The sequence below is a fragment of the Mus musculus genome, chromosome 11 (genome assembly GCF_000001635.26).
Source record: "Mus musculus strain C57BL/6J chromosome 11, GRCm38.p6 C57BL/6J".
Taxonomy (NCBI): Eukaryota; Metazoa; Chordata; class Mammalia; order Rodentia; family Muridae; genus Mus; species Mus musculus.
Window position 1 is genome coordinate 100,574,047 of NC_000077.6, and position 21,289 is coordinate 100,595,335.

Below are 21,289 nucleotides of genomic sequence, written 5' to 3' on the forward strand. Positions count from 1 at the left end.
TAGACCCAAGCGGAAGCCAATAGAAAGTCTTTATTAGCCAGCCCCTCAGCCCCTTCACTAGACTTTTTTTTTTTTTTTTTTTTTTTTCCTGAGACAGGGTTTCTCTGTGTAGACCTGGCTGTCCTGGAACTCACCCTGTAGACCAGGCTGGCCTTGAACTCAGAAATCCACCTGCCTCTGCCTTCCAAGTGCTGGGATTAAAGGTGTGTGCCACCACCACCCAGCACTTTTCTCAGGGTAGGCTTTTAATCATAAAAACCACATCCTGTGTTGACACACCTAAGTCAGAAGCAGACTATAGGAGCCAAAAATCAAGGTTAGGACATTTAGGGCCTTTCCCAGAATTATGGACTTTGATGAATTAGGTCTTTGTTTTTGTTTTAGGAGGCGGTGATGCCTATCGGCCTGGTTTCGTGGCCTGAATGGTACTTCCTTCACATGTCAGTTGTGATAAGGTCTATGAGCCTGTTTCAAAATTTTAAACTATCTGACTGCACCCATTTCATCCCAGCCTGCCTGGGAACCCAGGAAAGGCAACTGCCTCCTGTTTTAAGAGTTCATCTCTCTCCTGGTGATGTCTTTAATCCAAGCACTTGGGAGGCAGAGGCAGGCAGATCTCTGTACCAGGCCAGCCTGATCTACATGGTGAGTTCCAGGACAGTCAGGGCTACATAGTGAGTTCCTGTCTCAGAGAAGGGAAAAAGTTAAACTTTAACTTTTAAGGAACAAAGAGGTGGCGTGGCGGACTCTTTCTTGGCATTGAGAGTCCAGGTGTGCTTTTACTTTCTGCCAAGGCTCAGACCGCTGCTTCCTGGCACTCAGGTTTCCATTCCCCGGGGGCGCGTGCGCAGAGGCTCGGGCTGACCCCGCCCTGTCCGCGCGCCCCGCCCCCAGGCTATGAAAGGGACCCTGCGTGGGGGGGCCCCGGACACCCGGAGACGCCCGTGTCCCTCACGCAGGCGGGCGGCCCCGGAGACATAGTACCCGCAAAGGCGGTGACGGCGGTGCGCCCACTCATCATGGTGAGCGCAGCGCGTGCGTGGGGGCCGGGGCGGGAGAGAGGCTAACTGAAAGCGAGATTCTTGGGGATGCATGGGCAGAAGTAGTTTGCAAATGAGGACACCAGGTTCCGGAGTTGAAGTTGCCTCTGGGTCCTCCAAGGCAGCCCTAAGGCAAGGGGCGCGAGCGGGGATATTTTGGGGGAGTCTTAGTGTCTTTGGAGAAGGAAATATCGCCGCAGGGAAGTGAAAGTCGATGCTCCTTGGCGACACCAGCTGGCAAATGGGTCTGGGTAGCACCAGAGAGTGCAGGGCTGTTGTGGAGCCCGCGCTGGGAGTGGGTTCCTGCACAAGGCTATAGAGAAGCCAGAAGCCAGCTAAATTCTCAGGGGCGGAAGCCGTTGTAGATGACAACTGAAACCGCTATGTCTTGTTTTTGTCAGAGAGGTGCTGCTAACACACAGCAGAATAGGGGGCACAGATCTCTGAATACAGGTGCCCTGTGCCCTAATCCTACAGATTGGGGGAGGGGGCGCACTGAGAGAGCAGAGGAGGAGGTGGTTGTGAATATGCCCTTTGTCCAGTGCCCTCCTGCCCTGCCCCCCACCAGCCCTCTGTGGGACCATTGTCCCCCTATACCCAGACAAGAGAGTATTATCTGTTGGTGCCATTGTTGGGTGGAGGGAGGCGGTCTTTGGGTCACCCTCCCCTGCCCTCACCCTCCTCTGCACACTCAAGAGAGCCAAGGCAGCTGTGGCTTTGCCCATACATAGAGCCCCAGGCCTCCAAACAGGACATCCTTAAGAGGTGCCAAGAATATATAAGTTAGGGCTGACAGGGAGCCACAGGCACTTGCTGCCCTTGCGTGCCCTGTCACCAAGGTGTTCTGAGGGGGAGCAGAGAGTGATCCTTGGAGCCAGAGACTAAGAGGTTAGGTAGCTTCAGAAAGATTCCCTCTACCTTACAACCCAGCTGTTGAAGATACTGAAGGATCTACTGCGAGGAAGAAAATCCACCATTCCCCTCCGGGGAAAGCATCCACCATTCAAGGGTGCTTTAAGTTAGGCTTGGGGATTCCTCAACTGACAAGCGGTCCCCCTCTGGGAGAACTCGGCCAGAGACTAGGGTGTGGTGCTTGCGGGCTGGCTTTGAGGAGCCGGGGCTGACATCTCCTCCTCCCTTCTTACACAGAACACAAGCTTTACCCGCAAAAGCCACACATTCCTGCCCAAGCTCTTCTTCAGGAAAATGTCATCCTCAGGAGCAAAGGAGAAGCCAGAGCTGCAGTTCCCTTTCCTTCAAGATGAGGACACGGTGGCTACCCTCCACGAGTGCAAGACGCTATTCATCCTGCGCGGCCTGCCGGGCAGCGGCAAGTCCACACTGGCTCGGCTCATCCTGGAGAAGTACCACGACGGCACCAAGATGGTGTCCGCTGATGCTTACAAGATCATCCCTGGCTCTCGGGCAGACTTCTCCGAGGCGTACAAGCGTCTAGACGAGGACCTGGCTGGCTACTGCCGCCGGGACATCAGGGTTCTTGTGCTTGATGATACCAACCACGAGCGGGAGCGGCTGGATCAGCTTTTTGAAATGGCAGACCAGTATCAGTACCAGGTGGTGCTGGTGGAGCCCAAGACAGCGTGGCGACTAGACTGTGCCCAGCTCAAGGAGAAGAACCAATGGCAGCTGTCGGCCGATGACCTGAAGAAGCTGAAGCCCGGGCTGGAGAAGGACTTTCTGCCACTCTACTTTGGCTGGTTCCTGACCAAAAAGAGTTCTGAGACCCTCCGAAAAGCTGGCCAGGTCTTTCTGGAGGAGCTGGGGAATCACAAGGCCTTCAAGAAAGAGCTTCGACACTGTAGGTGGATGTGGGGTGGGAGCAGGGCAGCTAAAGCCTTGTACTGTTTGCCTGTGATGGAGAGCCAGGCAGCGCAGCTGCTGAGCTCAAAGGATGGGGTTGACGGGTGGAGGGTACAGGTAGCAGCTTCTAGGACTGGCCAGAAGCAAGGCGTCAGTGGAGAAGGGCATGCCCATAGCTCCTTTCTTGCCTTCCTCTTCCCCCCCCAGCACCAGGATATCCTCCCCGTTTGGCTCTAGACCTCCATCTGAGTCTTGGAGGTGGGAAAAAACTGTAATTCTCTTCGCCATATGCTATAAGCTCCTCGGTGGAGGGCGGAGGGAGACCAAGGCTGTCAAGATCAGTTTTAGCAGCAGAATATATGTTTCTAAGCAGAAGGTGAGGTGGAAACCTAAACTGCAAAAAGTAGCAAGGCCAAGGCTGTGTGACTTTCCAGAGAATGGGTCTTGGGCTCCCCCATGGCATCTCAAGCTGTAGAGAACCCAGCTTCATGCCTTCCAGAATATTCTCTCCATATAAGAGACATGCCCAGAAAGGATATAAGAGTTGCCACCTGTACCTGGGTAGGAGCCAGGAGGATTCTTTCCTGGTAAGGGCTGTTGGCTCCAATGAGTGGATAGTCTGGGGTAGGGTAGAGTCCTCAGTGGTCCCATTCCCCCAGTGTCCCACAGGTAGTTGAGTCTTGGGTGTTTTGTTTTGTTTTGGAGATAAAAGTCTATGTAGCCTTCCATGGCGGGCCTGGAACTCACTTCATCCATCAGGCTGGTCTCTGACTTGCAGTAATTCTCCTGCTTTTACCTTCCCCAGTACTGGAGACTTAGGCACTCTCAGTTTTAGCTGGCCTGTAAACAAACTGCTTCATTCTGTTGTTCGACTGCTCAGAGGCAAACAGGTCCTTTGTGCCCATGTGAGTTTTCAGAAAACTTATTTCTAGGCTCCTAAGACTCAAACTTTTACAAGGAAGATGTTAGTTGAGAGCCAGGCCACTTTTTGTATAGAGGGGCAACGATCAGGGACAGGGCTTCTGGCCAGAGCTGTTGGTGCTGGCTCGGGCATGATTACTGTTTGATGCTGGCTTTGGCCACAAACACCAGAATGCTTTTCTGCTCAGAGTGTGACAGGGGACATCAGAAACAATAACAGGACGTGCTCAGAATAGAGGACCCCTTGAAGCATTAGCATTTGGGAAGGAATGGAAAAGCTAGAGACCAAATTCAGCCACCAAGCTTGGCCTCTGTTTGGAAGCCCAGCTTTTGACATCCTCCTGGTCCTCAGCCACCTCGTCCCACTGTTCCTAGGACCCTTCCTGTTCCAGGCCCTTGGCTTGCTCTCCTCCTCCACGCATGCCTTGCAGGGCATGAGGGGTCAGTCACCACTGGCTGAAATGGTTGCTGTAAATCTCAGAGGCCCTGAGGAATTTGGGGATATGGCAACTGGAACTGTCACAGTGGACTGACAAGTCACCCACCCACGTGTCCCAGGTGGCTAGTAAGTGGCAGGATGGGTTTCATTTCCCCATGTACCACCTGGTTCCCCTTGCCTTTGGCTTGTATGGCCTAGCCCTGTGTTACATATGCCTGAGAACTCAAGTAGAGATATAAAGCTCTATACGCTGTAACGCCAGTATGGTTTGGTTTGTTCCCTGTCCAGCATTAAAGCCAGGACCCTATGCATGCTGGGCAAGGATCCCAGCTGCCCTCCCCCGACCCCGTTGAGAACTCCAGATCTTCCTGCATCTATTTTCCTGGAGCTAGGGTTACATGTGTATGTCACCATGCTTGCTTTACGCAGTGCTAGTGCCGGGGACTCAACCTGGGGTGTTGGCGCAGGCCAGGCCAGGCCAGCACTCTGCCCACTGACCTTCGTCTCCAGCTAGCAAATAAGCGAAGCACAGCAGAGCCACCCGAGGACTTCTTAGTAATGGCCCTGGTTTTGGTTTGCAGTCTCCGAGATAGGTGTTGGTAGGCCCAGCTCCCCACCTTTGATGGACCCTTTTCTCTTCTGCAGTTATTTCTGGAGATGAACCCAAGGAGAAGCTTGAGCTGGTCAGCTACTTTGGAAAGAGACCTCCAGGTGTGCTGCACTGTACAACCAAATTCTGTGACTACGGGAAGGCCGCTGGGGCAGAAGAATACGCCCAGCAGGAGGTGAGTCCTCCTCCCCAGGGACGCCCAGGTGGAGGTGGGGAGGGTAAGTGGGTTGGAGAAGTGTGGCCTCCAGTCTTTGGTGTAGTCTGTAATCTTGTTATCCTCTCCTAGGGCCTCACTAGTCCCATCTCTCCCCAGGGCCTGCCAAAGGGCCTTCTCCTTGACATAGATTTATGGATTTATGCCAGGCAGCAGCAGGTTCTTGCTCTGGCTTCTCAAACCCCTGTTAAGTTTCAGAGTCTCAAATGCTGAGAGTCCTGTATCCCAGGGAGCCTGTTCTACTGGCCTTGCTCCAGAGGGAGTGGCTCAGGATACCAAGCCACCCATTCCTGCACCATAGCACACAGCCCATGGCCAGATACAGGCATGCTGTCTACTTCCTAACTTCCTTTACCATGGCCTTCCCCGCAGCCATTCACCTGCTTGCTTACTGGCCAACCTCAGGGGAAGCGGCAGCTAAGGGGCCTTGTCTGTTCGTGTTCTCAGTGTAATGGCTGAATATGTACCGTCGCTCCTTCCTACTGTCCTACTTCCTACTGTCCGCTCACTAAGCACCTGCCACATGCTGCTGCTGGAACAGAAGTTCATGAACAAAAAGATTTTACAGTTAGGTCACATGAACTCACGGAAGAGGCTCAGGGTAGGCAGAGGTAACCAGATGTAGACCCCAGCGTGTTGGTGGAGGGAGCCGTGGAGCAACAGTAGTTCTTCACCTACCACTCTGTCAATCCTGTTTGCTTGGAGGGAGGCTCTAGTGTTCTCTCTCTCTTCCAAGGGAACAGCCAAGGCAGAGAGGCTAGCAGTAAACGGGGTTTGGATCTGGTGCCTCTCTGAGAGCGTTTTTTCTAACCTTAGCTTGAATGGCTTGTGCTGTGTGTTTTGTTTGGTTTGCCTTTTTAAAAAAGACCCCTGCAAAGCTGGGCCGTGGTGGCGCACACCTTTTACCCCAGCACTCTGGAGGCAGAGGCAGGAGGATCTCTTGAGTTAGAAGCCAGCTTGGTCTACTGAGTTCCAGGACAGCCTGGGCTACAGAGAGGCATGGTGGCGCACGCCTTTAGTCCCAGCACTTGGGAGGCAGAGGCAGGCGGATTTCTGAGTTCGAGGCCAGCCTGGTCTACAGAGTGAGTTCCAGGACAGCCAGGGCTACACAGAGAAACCTTGTCTCAAAAAACCAAAAAAACCCAACACAACACAAAAACAAGACCCCCCTCACACCACACTCATTTTCTCCCCTGGGGATGGACCACTCTCATTAGCTTTGTCCCTCTAACGTGGGCCCCCTCTCCTTCCCTAGGTGGTGAAGAGATCGTATGGCAAGGCCTTCAAACTGTCCATCTCTGCTCTCTTTGTGACACCCAAGACAGCTGGGGCCCAGGTGGTGCTGACCGATCAGGAGCTGCAGTTGTGGCCCAGTGATCTGGACAAGCCATCTGCCTCCGAGGGCCTGCCCCCAGGGAGCCGAGCTCACGTCACCCTAGGCTGTGCGGCCGACGTGCAGCCAGTGCAGACGGGTCTTGACCTCTTAGATATTTTACAACAGGTGAAGGGGGGCAGCCAAGGTGAGGCGGTGGGTGAGCTCCCCCGGGGCAAGCTCTATTCCCTGGGCAAAGGGCGATGGATGCTGAGCCTGACTAAGAAGATGGAGGTCAAGGCCATCTTCACGGGGTACTATGGGAAGGGCAAACCTGTGCCCATACATGGCAGCCGGAAGGGGGGTGCCATGCAGATCTGCACCATCATCTGAGGGTTCACACCGCTGTACCACTGTACCACTGCTGTGGGTGGACACAGCAACATGCCTTCCACCTGATTTTTAAGATTTTTTTTTTTTTTACTCAAAGCTAACGTACCTGTAACTTTTTAGGAGTCTATAAAATAACTACCAGTTCCTTGTGCCCACCCTTTCTTTTCCTCTTAATACTCAGCTCTCAACACAGGCGGGTGGGCAGAGGAAGATACCATTCAGGAACCTGGACCAGAGGTGGTAATAAAAGGGCTGGGTCATTGGGCCTGCAGCAGCATCTGCCCAGATGCATCCAAGAACTTGTTAACCCTCCCTTAGCCCCTGCCCATCCAAAGCTGGGCACACGCCTCAGAGCTGCCACATGCTAGGGACAAACGCTACTGCCACAGGAAAACAGTGGTAGCTTAGAGAGGGCTCAGATCCCTGGGTGCCAGTTTTTTAATCACTATAGCCCTTGGGAAGGCTTGGGCTATTTACTGGGCGGTAAAAGGGGTTTACCTCTCACCTTTGGTCATTCCTAAGTTCCTATCTCCTTCACACTGTACCTAGGGTGATGGTTTCGGTCAGGCCATCTCCAGCAGCATGTCTCTGCTGTGTGGATGGAGGCCAAGGTCAGAAAGATGCCCCGAGAAGCTCCAGCTTTGCTTTCTGCCCAGCCCATCTTGCCTGCATGGTGCCTCTGGGTCTTTAAAGGAGGGTGGTAGGTACCAAGAACCAGTGGAGGGGACCCTGAGCTGGCAAGAGTAAGCCCCATCTCCTGCTCTGGCAAAGCCTGGCTCCTGGAGTACCTCACTCTGCCTTCTGCTCAGTAACAGGACCTTGCTAATTGGGTTGTCACCCGAGAATCTGGGATGTATGCTCCTACCCTCACCCTGTGTTGCCCACCTCAGCCACCACTAAGACTGATACTGAAATAAATCATGTTAATCCCAGCTGTGTGCTATCACTCTTGGCCTTCTATGTCCAGCCCAGTCTTCCCTGGGGTTAGGGCTGCGTACATTAAGACCAGCTTTGTCCCACAGCTTGGGGCCATCGGTCCTGTCTCCCTTCTGCTGGCTGGGCACAGCTGTGACGAGGCTGGGTAGGGCAACAGTGTTGGCTTTCATGAAGCAGAAAGGAGAGGCTGGCTTCAGACACATAGAGAAGGTGGGGATTGGCTGGCAGCCAGAAACTTGGAGCACAAAGCCTTTATCTGACAGCTAAGGCAACCGACCACATGCAGGTGGCCATGTCCCAAAGACCTCTCAGCAAGGCCCAGAGTTCCCAGCCTGGGCTTTGTGGGGTACTTGGGGAAGGCAACCTTGCTCCTCACACCCAAGAGTAGACACATTCAGCAGTCCCTCCTGCTGCTCTGGTTCAAGGCCTCTCTCTCCCTAGCTATCTGTGCCATCAGCACCTGCAGTCCAGCTTCAGAGCCTCTTGTGTCTGCCTAGAACAGCAACTTAGCTGAGCAGTGTGCAGATCCCTTTATGTTGCCTCATGTAAGCGGGAGGAGACCAGTCATGCATTTGCAGAGAACACTTTCCAACAGTTTGAGCCTTAAGCCAGCAAAGGCCCGAGACCAGGAGCTGCCTGCCATGCTTTGAAAGAGCAGAATTTTTTTGTTTTTTTTCGAGACAGGGTTTCTCTGTGTAGCCCTGGCTGTCCCAGAATTCACTCTGTAGACCAGGCTAGCCTTGAACTCAGAAATCCACCTGCCTCTGCCTCCCAAGTGCTGGGATTAAAAACATGCACCACCACTGGCAGGCAGGAGCAGAATTTTGTCCTCTTGTCCATATCCCTCAAGCTCCAGTGCCCTGCTATAGGAGCCGGACAGTGTGGTGACTTATACCTTAATCCCAGCACTGGAGAGGGCTGAGGCAGGAGGACTGCTCTAGCCTGAGCCTACATAGTGAGAAAACACACACACACACACACACACACACACACACACACACACACACACACTCATACAACACCTGGTGCCTATGCTCTTGGAAGAACCTCAGGTACAGAGCAGCTGCCAAAGCCAAGGACCAAAGAACGGTCAAAACATTTTATTCTTTTTCTTTTTTAATAAAGTTAAACAATACAACAAAAATTCACAAGCTGCCTGCTTCCCTGTCTACCCCTGGCTTCCCTCCCTCCCTAGTCCTCAGCACTGGCCCCCTTTCCTTCACCCCTCATACAGACACAGGGCACCCGACTGAGAAAACGAAACTGCTCTAAGTACACAGGGACATGATGGAGGAAGTGAACTGTCCACACTCATGGTTAAACCAAGCAAGTCTGCATTTTCTGGGTTTTAAGTAGTTGGCCTTCATTAGCCAAACTGAAAGTAGAAATTCCCTGGGCCAGATGCTGAAAGGAAAAAGAAAGGCTTGTTAGTTGGCTCTGTGGTTTTCTTAGGAAAACCACTGTTGTTATACCAAAGTCTTAAAGAGCAGCTTAATCCAAACAGAGACTCCAAGGGTATCAGGCAGTCTAAGCCTAGAGCACAAGGGCCAGCATGCAGGGTGAGCGCCCTACCACTGGGCTGAAGCGCACTTTGTGTGTAGCTTCTCAACACCCCTGCTCTTATGGAGAAGGCATGACACTACGGGGCTTGGGGATGCTTCTCTGACTTTGCTAACTGCACTGAGAATGGTCCCAAGAAAAATAAACCCAGGAGCCTCATCAGCCACACGAGCATAGACACCTGTCCTGCTGAACAAGGATCCAGCTGTCTCCACTCAGATTCCCCAGGTGCTGCTGAGTGAGGGGCCAGTGCTGGTCTGTCACCTGGGAGCTCCTAAGAGCGAGCAGCAGGCAAACCTACCTTCAAAGCTGAAGCCCCCAGGACCACCGAAGAATGCCTTGAAGATGTTGTTTGCATCAAAATCTGGTAATTAGGAAGGAAAGGGCAAAAAAGGGGGAAATCAGAAAGATCTGAGGAACCTGATGCAGAAGACTTCTGAGGCTCACTCTGCTCTTCCATTTCAGCCTAGATGTTAGCAAGCCTCTCCCCATGTCAGCCAGGCAGAACCTGCTGACCCTGCTTCTGGGATCTGTGCCCTTCCGGGTGAAGTCTAGAAGGGAAGCTTCCCCTGCCTCCGAGTGGGCTTCTTACCTAGCTAGGAACGCCATCTGCATCTGCCCTCCTATAATGCTGGGGCCGTGCTGAGAAGGCTCAAATTCAGTGTTACCAAAGCCACTGTACCAGTCCTGGAGACCCTGACGCTTTAGTCCAGGTCACAACAGTTCTGATGGCTCCTGCCCTAGCTCATTTTTTTTTAACAGCCTATTTATTGGCTTATGTCGCTGGCTGAGTACTTGTAGACCTCCCCTCTGGGGTGTCCCAACCCAGCTGCCCCGAGGGCAGAAGCCTTGGTAACTTCAATGGGGGCTTTTCTGGTACAGGGACCATTTTCATTGTAGATGCCCAAACCAACTCACCGCCCATATTCATGCCCTCCTCATCCAAGTCCTGTCCACTGTCATAACGAGTCTTTTTCTTGGGATCAGAGAGGATGGTAAAGGCCTCTCCCACTTCCTTAAACTTCTTCTCCTCCTCCTTCTGAACTTCGGCACTGGCCCCACTGTGCCGATCTAGAGGATTCAGTGAAACCAGGGACACAGGAAAACAAAGTCTATTATTGTCCAAGTTTGGAATGTGGCACCTCCCACAGCCTGTAGGACAGGGAGTCCAGCACCCCCTCCTTCCCACTGAAGAGCGATCTCCTGGGTGCCCACTGCATCTGCGCTGTGGGCTCTGCTGCACCTCCTCCAGCGCTCACCTGGATGGTGCATCAAGGCCCGTTTCCGGTAAGCTTTCTTGATCTCGTCCTCAGAGGCATTCTTGTCCACTCCCAGGATCTTGTAGTAATCTTTCCTCTTGCTCTTCTTCAGTTCCAGCTGTGCATTCTTAAGGAGCTGTTTGTGTTCTGGAGGGAGAAAGGCAGCATCAACAGACAGCCCAGCTGCCTGCCTAAGGGGTAGAAACTTTGGTAACCACAACAGGGACTCTTTTGGTGCTTTCTTCTGAATATATAGGAAGTGAGACTAACAGGGAGGAGACAGAGCCAGAACACAGGTGCCTGAGCCCCTCCCAGGAACTGCTGGCTTCCAGGCTAGTGAGCAAATGGAATGGTCCTAAGTGCTGCGACCAACAACCGAGAAGACCACAGCCCCCCCGAGCAACACGTCTCTGCCCCTTTGTCCTCGTACCTTTTGTTTTCTCCGTCTGATACACTTTTTCATAGTCCCGCACGGCTTCTTCAAACTGCTCTGTGTCCATGTAACTGAGAAGGAAGTACAGGGTAATACAGCACTCAGACATAAATAGTAACGGCCTGTGGGACCTTCTAGGGAGAAGGTATGGCTCATGCAAGAGATACACACTTTTGGTAGGATGTTTCATCAAACAGCAGAATCCCTTATCTAAAGAAGATGAATGAACTCTCAGTGCCTCAAGGCTGGCATTGCACCCAGTCAGCAGTCCCCTGCTCTAAGCAGGCAAGGGCTAAGGAGGAGTTCTCGGTGTCACAGCGCTGCCCAACAGCAAAGACACTGTGACAGCACCTACTTGACTGCTCTGAACAAGAGAAAAATGACCATGTGAGACAAACTGCTGTGAAAGAGCTTTGACACCTTCCGTGCCAGACATGCAGGGCCAGTTCCAACCAAGGCTACAAGTGGGGTTAGTTGAGCCACTAGAAGGATCAAGGTCAGGGTGGAAGCTGCTGACAAATGCTTCCACTAAGATCAATCCATCTCAGAGGTAGAGGTGAGACAGAAGAAGGGACTCGCAGCACAGTCTTGTTTCTATTTCCATAGCACAAAAGCAAAGAGGAAACTCTGGGCCAGAATGAGAAGAGTGCCTGGAACAGGCAGGGTACCAGGACTCTGGAAGTGCTGCTTCCCACAGAACCACGTGGTATTCGAACCATGTGATGGCACCAAGATTGATCTCTCCATCTAACAGACACATCTGCTAAGAATGGGCAGAGTCAACACAGTGCAGCTAGCTGCTACACCCCGAGGCGGTCCACACTTCCATCACACTAGTCCATCTTAACGCACATCAGCTTTGGAGACCAGGGCAGGAAGACTGATACCAATGTGGCTGGCCAAAGAGAAGTGTGATAATTAGGCTCTCTGAATTTCTGGAAATACATTCATTCATCTTTGACTTATAAAAAATAAAGCACACATAGACACACACCCCCCAAAACAATGTCCAGTCTGGGCATGGTGGCACAATGCCTTTAATTGTAGAATCAGGAGGCAGAGACAGGAGGATCTCTGAGTTCACGGCCAGCTTGACATTGTGAGACTTGGTCTCAATAAAACCAAGCCAAATAAAAACAAAAAACACAATGCCCTGCAGACACAGGGTAACTAGGAACATAATAGAGAACTAATTTACAGGTCAAAGTGTCAGATAATCTGAAATACAGTAATTTAACACACATTGCCAGGTGGTGGTGGCCCCCACCTTTAATGCCAGCACGCAGGAAGCAGAGGCAGGTGGATCTCTGTGAGTTTGTGGCCAGTCTGGTCTACATAGTGAGTTCCAGGACAGCCAGGGCTGTATGGAGAAACCTGTCCCGAAACAAACAAACAACACCGAACCTGACATCTGAGTGATTGCCTTGATCACTAGGCCTCTACGTAGCGTAATAAACAAGTACCAGGGCACTGACTTGCATTCTTCTGGTTTTTTGTTTTTTTCTTTTTTGTGATGAGGTCTTTCTCATTCTGTAGCCGAGGCTGAACTAGAACTTACTTTGTAGTCCAACCTGGCCCTGAACTGGCCATACCTTAGCTTCCCAAGTACTAGGATTGCAGGTGTGAACTGCACAGGAGGATCTGCAGTATTTCACATAAACTCAAGAAATCTTTCCCCATCTCTTAGGGCTTTGAGAGAGGAAGAGCCGGAGCCTGTGCTAAGAGACAAACAGCTCTCATCTGTTGCACTTGAAGGCTGAGCCCAGCTGGATGGTGGTCAAGCAGATCAGTGCCTCTGGGGACCACTGCTACATTCTCAGCCCACTGTGCCCAAGTGTCCACTGCCCCACACTGGGGTGGAGTTTCAGAGGCAAAGACACTCAGACACAAAACAAGGAACCGTCAGTAAAACTTCTCATTTTTGTTGACTGTAAACACACACACACACACACACACACACAACACACACACATCCTATTCTACTGTCTTCTAGCAAACTAAGAATGAACAACTCTTCATGTTTCCTGTTACCATAGTACAGAGAATTGGGGCTGTAGGTGCCAGAGGATTCTGTTCTTTTGCTGTTAGAAAAAATTGCAAGGAATTCTGTACATTTTGTGTTGCTTAAAGCCTTCAGTTGGGTCAAAGGGTTGGGTTTTTGTTTTGTTTTTTAATTAATTTAATTTTTTGAGATATAGTTTCATGCAGCCCAGACTGGCCTTGAACATTTTGGGTTTTTTTTTTGAGACTCACTGTGTGGCCCTGGCTGTCCTGGAACTCACTTTGTAGACCAGGCAGGCTGGCTTCGGAATCAGAGATCCGCTTTGCCACTGGTACCCAAGTGCTGGGATTAAGGTGTAGGTGTAGGCCACCATGCCTGGCTGAACTGTCAATTTTTAAAAATCTGGCCAGGCAGTTGCGGCATATCCCTTTAATCCCAGCTCGTGGGAGGCAAAGGTAGGTGTGTCTCTGTGAGTTTGAAGCCAGCCTGGTCTACACAGTAAGTCTAACCCAGGACAGCCAGGGCTATACAGAGAAACCCAGTCTCATAAAACATAAACAAACAAATACATTTACTGTGTCTGTCTGTGTGCTCGTGTGCTTAACTATACAGTATGTGTAGAGGTCAGAGTTCATTAACTCTTGGGAGTCAATTCTTTCTTTCTAGCACATTTGGTCCTGTGGATGGCACTGAGGTGGTCCAGCCTGGTGGTGGTAGGCTCCTTTACCCAGTAAACCATCTCTCTAGCCCAGCCCTGGACTCCTGATCCTCTGACCTCCCTCTTTAGTGTGGGGATACAGACACGTGACCCCATTTGTAGAGTGCCAGCTACTGCATCTGTGTACGCTAGGCAAGCGCCCTACCAATTTCCATTCTCTTCTGTGGGGTAAGGGGCAGGGAGACAGTAAATCCAGGCCCTCAAACATGCTAGGCAGGGTCTATACAATTAAGCTATATCTCCAGCCCAAGCTTCCATTTCTGTGTGACAGTGCATATGATTCTGGGCTGAATAAGGGCTAGTCTCTCAGAACTGATAATACAATTCACGTATGTTTTCACTGGACAGACTTAGTCATCCACTTTATTATTTTATTTTTTCTATTTTTTTGTTTTTTCGAGACAGGGTTTCTCTGTATAGCCCTGGCTGTCCTCGAACTCAGAAATCTGCCTGCCTCTGCCTCCCGAGTGCTGAGATTAAAGGTGTGCGCCACCACGCCCGGCTATTTTTGTTGTTGTTGTTGTTCCACTTAATTTTATTAAAAAAAAAATCACACATACCAGCAGTTCTTATATCTTAGTGGTGAGGATCTGAGGGGCTCTGTACTACTGACCAGGAAGTTTTGGCTCAAGCATTAGTTAAGTAGTGCTTGTCCTGTGGACTTTTACAGTTTATAATTAGAAATAAAATGGGCATTGGAAAAACGATAACCAAGAACTTCCTTTTCCTTTAGGATCTCTAAAACCAGTATCACTGCTCCAGGCTGAGACAGGGGTGGGGTGGGGGACCCCACAGGGCTGGGGAGGTAGCTTGGCATGTATACTGCTTTCCTAGCCTGTATAAAAACACAATAAAGCTGTACTGATGCTGGCCTCCAATCCTAGCACTTGTCAGAGGTGGAGACAGGAAGATCAGAAGTTCAATGTCATCATCACTATCTACAACAGAAAGTCTAGCAAGGCCAGCTTAGTCACTTTCAAGAAAATGAAACAACAAAACCAAACCCAGGAAGTTCTTTGCTTAGAGAGCAGGAGGAAATGAAATGACTTGTTCTGTCCACTGAGCCAGGTGCTAAACCCAGACTGGTGTGTGAATGCTTCTGTGGGATCGAAGGCTCACACTCACCAAGGAACACATAATGGAGACGGGAGGACTACCTTGAATGTTGGTGTTCACTTTCCACTTTGAGACAGGGCCTCTTTTTTAGCACTGTATAATGCACCAGGCTAGTTGGCCTGTGAGCTGCTGGGAACTCTCCTGTCTGTCTGCATCTCACTGTGGAGGAGCTGGGATTACAGACATCAGACTTTATGTTGGTTCTGGAGATCTGATCTCAGGTCCCCACTGGGCTGGCATCTCCCCACCAGTTCAGACTGGTTTGGAATTCATTCTATAGCCCACACTGGCCTTGCACAACCTTACAAGTGCTAGAGTTACATACAGGCTATGTCCCCACACCTAGACATAGGTGTGTCAGAAGACACGCTTTTTGAGAGGTTTAGTCCTTGGTACTGTTCTGTCTGAAGAAAATTCTGTGGAGGATGGATGATGAAAGAGCAAAATGAACAAAAAGGCTGGGCAGCATCTGGGAAAAATCCGGACAGGCACGATCCTTTTCACAGAGCCCTCTTGGCTCTGAATACTTGGCATGAACTATTTATCCTGGGTCTATCAAAGAAGAGTATTTCTTTAATATATATATTTGCACCACTGAGTAAGTGAAATTGCTTTCAACTGTACTCTCCCTGCTCATGGTAAACAGCAGGCACTCCTCAACTGTAAGAATACTTTCTTCTTCTTCCCTCTTCCGAGCACCACACATTCATTCAACAACACTTACTGGGCAAGCACAGACGTGCCAAGCACTGTGCCAAGTTAGAGCAGAAGTGAACAACACAAAAAAAGTCTCAAAGGAAATGGACTCATATGTTAATGAAAGGAATTTGGGTCAGGCATCAGAGGAAACTTACTGACCGTGAGGGGCGTTAGACACAGGCATGGGAGACTGAGGGAGCGTGTGCAATCTCCTCCGCTGGAGGTCTATAAAGATAGTCTAGGACTGGAACAATCCCACCTAGAGGCAGGGGGAAGGACCAAATGACCTCACAACATCCCTGGGTCTGTTTTGTCAATCACAACGCAATTCCCCTAGTTAACCAGTGGCAGCCCCCCTGGCTCCTCCAGAGCACTCACCACTGAGCTCTTCTCAGGTAGGCTTTGATGTAAGTGTCATCGAGCTTCACCGCATTTGTACAGTCTTCTATGGCATCTTCCAGTTGCCTAAGCTTCAGGACAGAGAGAGAGAGAGCAATCACACTTCATATTGCCACTGACGGAGGGAGTCTACACAATATGAACACGCCTAGATTCCTGTCCTACTATATTCTTGTTCCCTGGGAAAATCAGAGGGCTAAGGACACCAAATTTCAAACTGGTTTCTTTACTATGTGATAAAAGCCACACACACTGATTAAAGTGCCTCTTTGTGTCGCCTGTTTAACCAAAACAACAAACAGAAGTTTTGTTTGTTGTTCATGGAAGTCCACTCTTCCATGAACCAACTACAAAGACCAGAAAGACTGCAATTTTTAACTACTAGGATTCTACAGAACCTTTCTCTCTTATGGGGCACACGGCCACGCGGGACAACTATGGTCATTCTCAGCTACACGTTTTTTTTTTTTTTTTTTTTTGATTTTCGAGACAGGGTTTCTCTGTGTAGCCCTGGCTGTCCTGGAACTCACTCTGTAGACCAGGCTGGCCTTGAACTCAGAAATCCACCTGCCTCTGCCTCCCAAGTGCTGGGATTAAAGGTGTGCGCCACCACTGCCCAGCTTCATTCTCAGTTACACGTATTCAGCAATTTATAAAAGCCTAATTAATGCTGTCAACCTTCTCTGTCTTTGTCCTGAATAATAAACAAGTTCTTGCTCAAATGAGAAGTGACAACACTTGTTAAAATGGCACAAACTTGCTAGTTGCTCTCACAAGAGACAACTGGGGAAAACAGGAGGGAACGGTCAGCCAAGCTGCCTCTCAAGTTCTCAACACTACACACAAAAAGGCAAGTTCGTTTCTCAGAAGGCAGTTCCTTACAGGATGAGGGACACCATTCTTTTATCTGGCTTGCTCTTGCTAAGCACATCTCTGAAGACCTCTGACACCCCAGATCAAGTACTTACCTTGGAATTAACCGTACCCCGATTACAGTAGAGTTTAGCATTTGTTTTTATGTTGTTGGGATCTATCCCCAAGGCTTCTGTGTACAGTTCATATGCTAGCTTGTAATTTCCTTCCTTAAAGGCTTTATTCCCATCTTCCTTCTTGGCTTTAAGGGCTTTGGCATTCTGGAGAGAAGCAAGGGACGGTCAGTTCAGTGCAAAAAACCTCAGCTCAGTCTTTCTTTCTCACCGTTCTCTCTTCAATCCCAGCTGTCTGGCGGGACACAGGCCCCTGCATGCCCGGCCCCCACAGGGAAGGTTTAACACACTGACAAGTGGAGCTGTCACATTCCTGTGAGTCTTCCTCTACTCTTTATTTTCTTTTCTCCCGACTTTGCTAGGAGGGACGGAATCCAGGGCCACAGGAATGACAGCGTGACACCTCACCTCACCTCACCACTGAGCTGCAGCCCTAGCCTCACTCGTACCATGAGACATGAAAGGAAGCTCTACCACCACGTGCAGAACACCAGGCTTAGAACTTACTCTACAAGCGACACAAGCCTTCTCGTGGTCAGGAGCCATCCTGAGAGCCTGTACAAAAAACTGCACTGCCTTCTCAATACAATCTTCGTAATAAAGGCAAAGACCCCGGACATACAGAGCATCAGCATTGGTGGAATCCATTCGTAAAATGTCACTGAAATAAAGAGGACACGTTCAGCTGTGGTGTACAATGTCTTGGCCATTCCCACCATCTGGAGTCAAACTGTTTCTTGATCACGGCTCTAGTACTCAAAGTTCATCCACAGGTGACTAGATTCTCAAGAACAAGCCTTGTTAAAATAAACTACCTATATATCTTTACTATGTTTTTCTTTTTTCATTCTCCCCGTACCTAGCAGTGTTGAGGATTAAACCCAGGGCCTGGGACCTGACAGGCAAGAACTTACTGATGAGAATACCCCCTCTCCCCCACCAATCCAGCCCAATACATTCCTTGTGTCTCATCATCTTTTCTTTTTTGTTTTTGTTTTTGACACAGGGTTATCTGTATAGCCCTGGCTGTCCTGGAACTTGCTCTGTAGACCAAGCTAGCCTACAAAATTTACAGACATCGGCTTGCCTCTGGCAAGCACTGGGATTATAAGCGTGTACCACCATTCCTGGCTATGCCTCACAATCTTTATTGAATTAGAGTAGGGGTGAATAAAGTACCGCCCTCAGGGCTAAGTCCTTTCTGGTACTGTTTTGTATTCCATTTTCTCCTCATATTTTGGTGATAGGTGATGTGTAATAGGGACTGGATTGAAGGCTCAGTACAAGCTAAGCACAAACTCTACCAATGAGGCACACAGCAGGCCAGCACTTGTACCATTGCCTCTGTACCACCCCATGGTACTAAGGAATGAAACCAGGCTACACAAGCATCTTCCAATCCAGCTATATCCCAACCTTGGGTCAGGTCCCTAAAATCTGGTTTACACTAACTCAGCTGTTATCTGTGGCTGCTTCTGCACTACGGCATAGGACAGAGCTAAGCAGTTGCAGTAGAGACCAGGGACCAAGAAAGGATACAAGAGTTACAATATGGATAGATAAAAAGAGTTTCCTGGAGTAGAAAGAACTGCATTCAAACAAACCCAGGCCAGTGAGATTGCTGCCAAGCCTGATGACCTAAATTCAGTCCCCAAAACCTTCTGCAGCATGGAAGGAGAGAATGAACTCCCACAGAGTACATGAAAACAGAGGTTAAACAAACTCAGACTCATTAAGCTCTCTCGCACAAGGCTCGAGCACCGGCAACACAGCTGCATCCTATATACCTTGTGGGTCTTGGATTTAACCTGCTTTAACCTTTGGCTTTAAGCTCCAGGAAGGCATGAACAACAACCCTAACCGACACCCACAGCCCCCGTGTAGCAAGCAGCCAGCCAGCAGTCAGAAGTCCACTCTGCGTCTCAGTCATGAATTGGCCAGATTGCGTACCTGGCCACAAACTGTGCTTCTGGGTATCGACCAAGCATTGCTAAACATTCTGCTTTGAGAATTTTGAATCGATGGCAGGCAGGGGCAAATTCTAGGGCACGGTCCATGCAGAAAACAACCTAAGGGAAGAGGAAAGCAAGTGAGCTCTTCAACTGGGACTCCAGAAATGTCTTCACTTGAGTTTGCTCAAGACATCATTGCTTATTGGTGCAATATCAAAGCTTCTACACGTTCGTTCATTCAGTAAGTACACCAATACCCCATCGAGTTAGTAAGTAATATCACTACCTTTCTTTTAGTGATGAGAGACTAATGAATAGAGAACAAAGCAAGGCTCTAGGTCACCAAGTTCCATCTTAAATACAGTAGGACGCTAGAGCACTAACCTCAACCAGAAAGCAGCCTCCATGGTGAGCCCACAGTGACTATGATCAGAGCTCACATTCTTCTTGCAAACACCATTATTTACTATTTTCATTATCTGTCAGGCTTTAGCTGGTAAGTACGATAAGAACACCAGCAAGAATCAGCGCTGCACACAGAACAGAAACTGCTGCGCCCCTCCTTTTCCCGTGACAACAGGGAAGGGGTGAGCCTGGAGATGGCTTAGATGTTAAGAGCACTGGATGTTCTTCCAGAAGACTTCGGTTCAATTCCCAGAACCCACATGGTGGCTCACAATTGTCTGCAAAGTCCCAAGGGATCCAAACAAAAGGCATTTAGTGCTCTCCTCTGGCCTGTAAGGGCTCCAGGTATGCACATAGTGCACAGACATATGTGGGGCCAAAATATTCATACAAATAAAAAAGACAGTTTTAGTGTGCAGCTCTAGGTGGCCTGAAAATCACCATATAGTTCAGACTGGCCTTGAACTCACAGAAATCTAGCTACTTCTGCCTCCTGGGTGCTGGGATTAAAGCACATCTTACTACTGGGTTGGTCCGTTACACTCAGTATAGAAATTCCACAGTGAACTAGCCATCTATAAGGATTCTAATGGATGTCACATGACTACTACCACTGGGCTGCTCTGTGTAAATGCCAAGCCAGTTTCCCACTCATACCTACGAAAGCTACAGCGTGCTCCCTGTCAGTCACACAGCTCTCAGAAACTCATCCCTTTCTCCACAACTTTGTTCTCTGAGCTCTCATTCTTACTTAGCTGCTACTCCTGGGATATCCTCCCTCAATCCCCTTCTCCCTAAGAATAACGGACCAGAGGAGAAATCTGCAATTAAGGGACACCATTACCTCTCAGACTCCAAGTATGAATTCTAAAAGCAAGGAAAGGTAACTTTCATCGCTGTAGACTAATATAATGACATACTCCATAACTCTAAAGAATGCACTAATATTCCATTTACTACTGTAGAAAGACCTCCAAGCCTTATTCAGAGGAGGGAAAACAGTGCACTACCTTTCATGCAAACAAATCCAACAATCTGTATTTGATGTATTCAGTGGTAGAACTTGACCCTGAGCTCTACCCTAGCACTGGAGACGGGGAGCAGAGAGACCAGAGGGCCTGCTTGAAGGAGCACTCATCACTAAATATCTTTCCATGCTTTTTATTTGCACCGAGGGCCTTTTCAAAACTGAGATTAAAAACACAAGCAAGATGGGTTTAAAGGCAAACAGATCTCTGCAAGTTCAAGGCCAGCCTGGTCTACACAGCTAATTCCAGGGCAGCCAGAGCTACATAGAGTCTTCGTCTCAAAAAAGAAAACCCACAAGCAAGCAAGAAAGAAAACACTGAGCCGCTCACTGACACTTTCAGCCCTGCCAATCCAACAATGGCACTCCTTTAGTGGCACAGGTCACTGGAAGTTCTAAGGACAGTAATGACAACTGAGGTACAACGAGGAAAAGCCAGGGACAGCGGAGTAGCCACGCCCTTGGCCTCACAAGCTCAACGTTCTATGCAGAGCTGGCTCTGCTCATCGTGAGGAACATCAGTTGAGGCTCAGCAATGCTTACTGCCACCCCCAACCACGTCCCCAGTAGGGACAGCTGCAGGCAAAGAAGATCTTTGTTTCTTCTAAGTTCATCTGTTTCCCCTGCCAGGATCATAATTCTTCATTTGTGACATCACCATGAGCTACAGTGGGGGGGCTGGGATGTCACAAACAGAGGATTCTGTCACAAACTCAGGATTCTGGCTCCAGAGTGAGCAAGAGAGAAAAGAAACCCAAAAGACTGCCTTTCAGGACAAAGCCGTGACAGTAGTTAGAACTGCTTTCCAAACACACACACACACACACACACACACACACACACACACACACACGAATGAACTACAAAAACATTATAATTATCAAAACCCATGGGCAGAAGACAGTTAATGTTGCAAATCTGCATAAACTAGTCTGATATATTTATTCCCAAATAAAAGCGCTCACAGTATAAAACTCAAAAAAGATGCTTACTTGTCCCCCTCAAACATTTCTGAACACCTGCTACTGAAAGCCCTACGCGAATCCC

At 49.5% G+C, this 21,289-nt stretch overlaps 2 protein-coding genes across 10 annotated transcripts in view; one reads left to right on the forward strand and one right to left on the reverse strand.

The window, feature by feature from the left end:
* The first annotated feature begins 862 nt into the window (after window positions 1–862).
* Window positions 863–17,829, forward strand: Cnp (2',3'-cyclic nucleotide 3' phosphodiesterase). 4 transcript variants are annotated; one of them, XM_006532120.3, is made up of 4 exons: window positions 863–1,022; window positions 2,190–2,859; window positions 4,867–5,006; window positions 17,221–17,829. In XM_006532120.3, exons 1-4 carry the CDS (start codon window positions 1,020–1,022, stop codon window positions 17,248–17,250), a joined length of 843 nt encoding a protein of 280 aa, XP_006532183.1. In that variant the 5' UTR covers window positions 863–1,019; the 3' UTR covers window positions 17,251–17,829. The 4 variants fall into 4 exon arrangements, with proteins under 4 accessions (XP_006532183.1, NP_034053.2, XP_017169734.1 ...); NM_009923.2 differs by lacking the exon at window positions 17,221–17,829 and adding an exon at window positions 6,301–7,693 and having other exon boundaries at window positions 893–1,022; XM_017314245.2 differs by lacking the exons at window positions 863–1,022; window positions 17,221–17,829 and adding exons at window positions 1,748–1,805; window positions 6,301–7,682.
* Dnajc7 (DnaJ heat shock protein family (Hsp40) member C7) overlaps window positions 8,772–21,289 on the reverse strand; it is a 37,475-nt gene continuing 24,957 nt past the window's right edge. For 3 of the 6 annotated variants that reach the window (XM_030246188.1, NM_019795.5, NM_001378962.1), the window contains 9 exons: window positions 18,809–18,927; window positions 17,366–17,519; window positions 16,841–17,005; window positions 15,852–15,943; window positions 10,936–11,009; window positions 10,506–10,652; window positions 10,165–10,317; window positions 9,548–9,610; window positions 8,772–9,090 (listed from right to left, as the gene is read on the reverse strand). In XM_030246188.1, the coding sequence (XP_030102048.1) occupies window positions 9,053–9,090; window positions 9,548–9,610; window positions 10,165–10,317; window positions 10,506–10,652; window positions 10,936–11,009; window positions 15,852–15,943; window positions 16,841–17,005; window positions 17,366–17,519; window positions 18,809–18,927 (1,005 nt within the window). In that variant the 3' untranslated portion in view covers window positions 8,772–9,052. Of the gene's footprint in view, window positions 9,091–9,547; window positions 9,611–10,164; window positions 10,318–10,505; window positions 10,653–10,935; window positions 11,010–15,632; window positions 15,733–15,851; window positions 15,944–16,836; window positions 17,006–17,365; window positions 17,520–18,808; window positions 18,928–21,289 lie in introns of all 6 variants that reach the window. The other 3 variants (NR_166203.1, XR_001780034.2, NR_166204.1) reach the window with 3 other exon arrangements.

Coding starts and splice junctions, on each gene's coding strand:
- Cnp (NM_009923.2), top strand. Junction 2,860..4,866: donor CAAGAAAGAGCTTCGACACT/GTAGGTGGATGT, acceptor TCTCTTCTGCAG/TTATTTCTGGAGATGAACCC. Junction 5,007..6,300: donor AAGAATACGCCCAGCAGGAG/GTGAGTCCTCCT, acceptor CTCCTTCCCTAG/GTGGTGAAGAGATCGTATGG.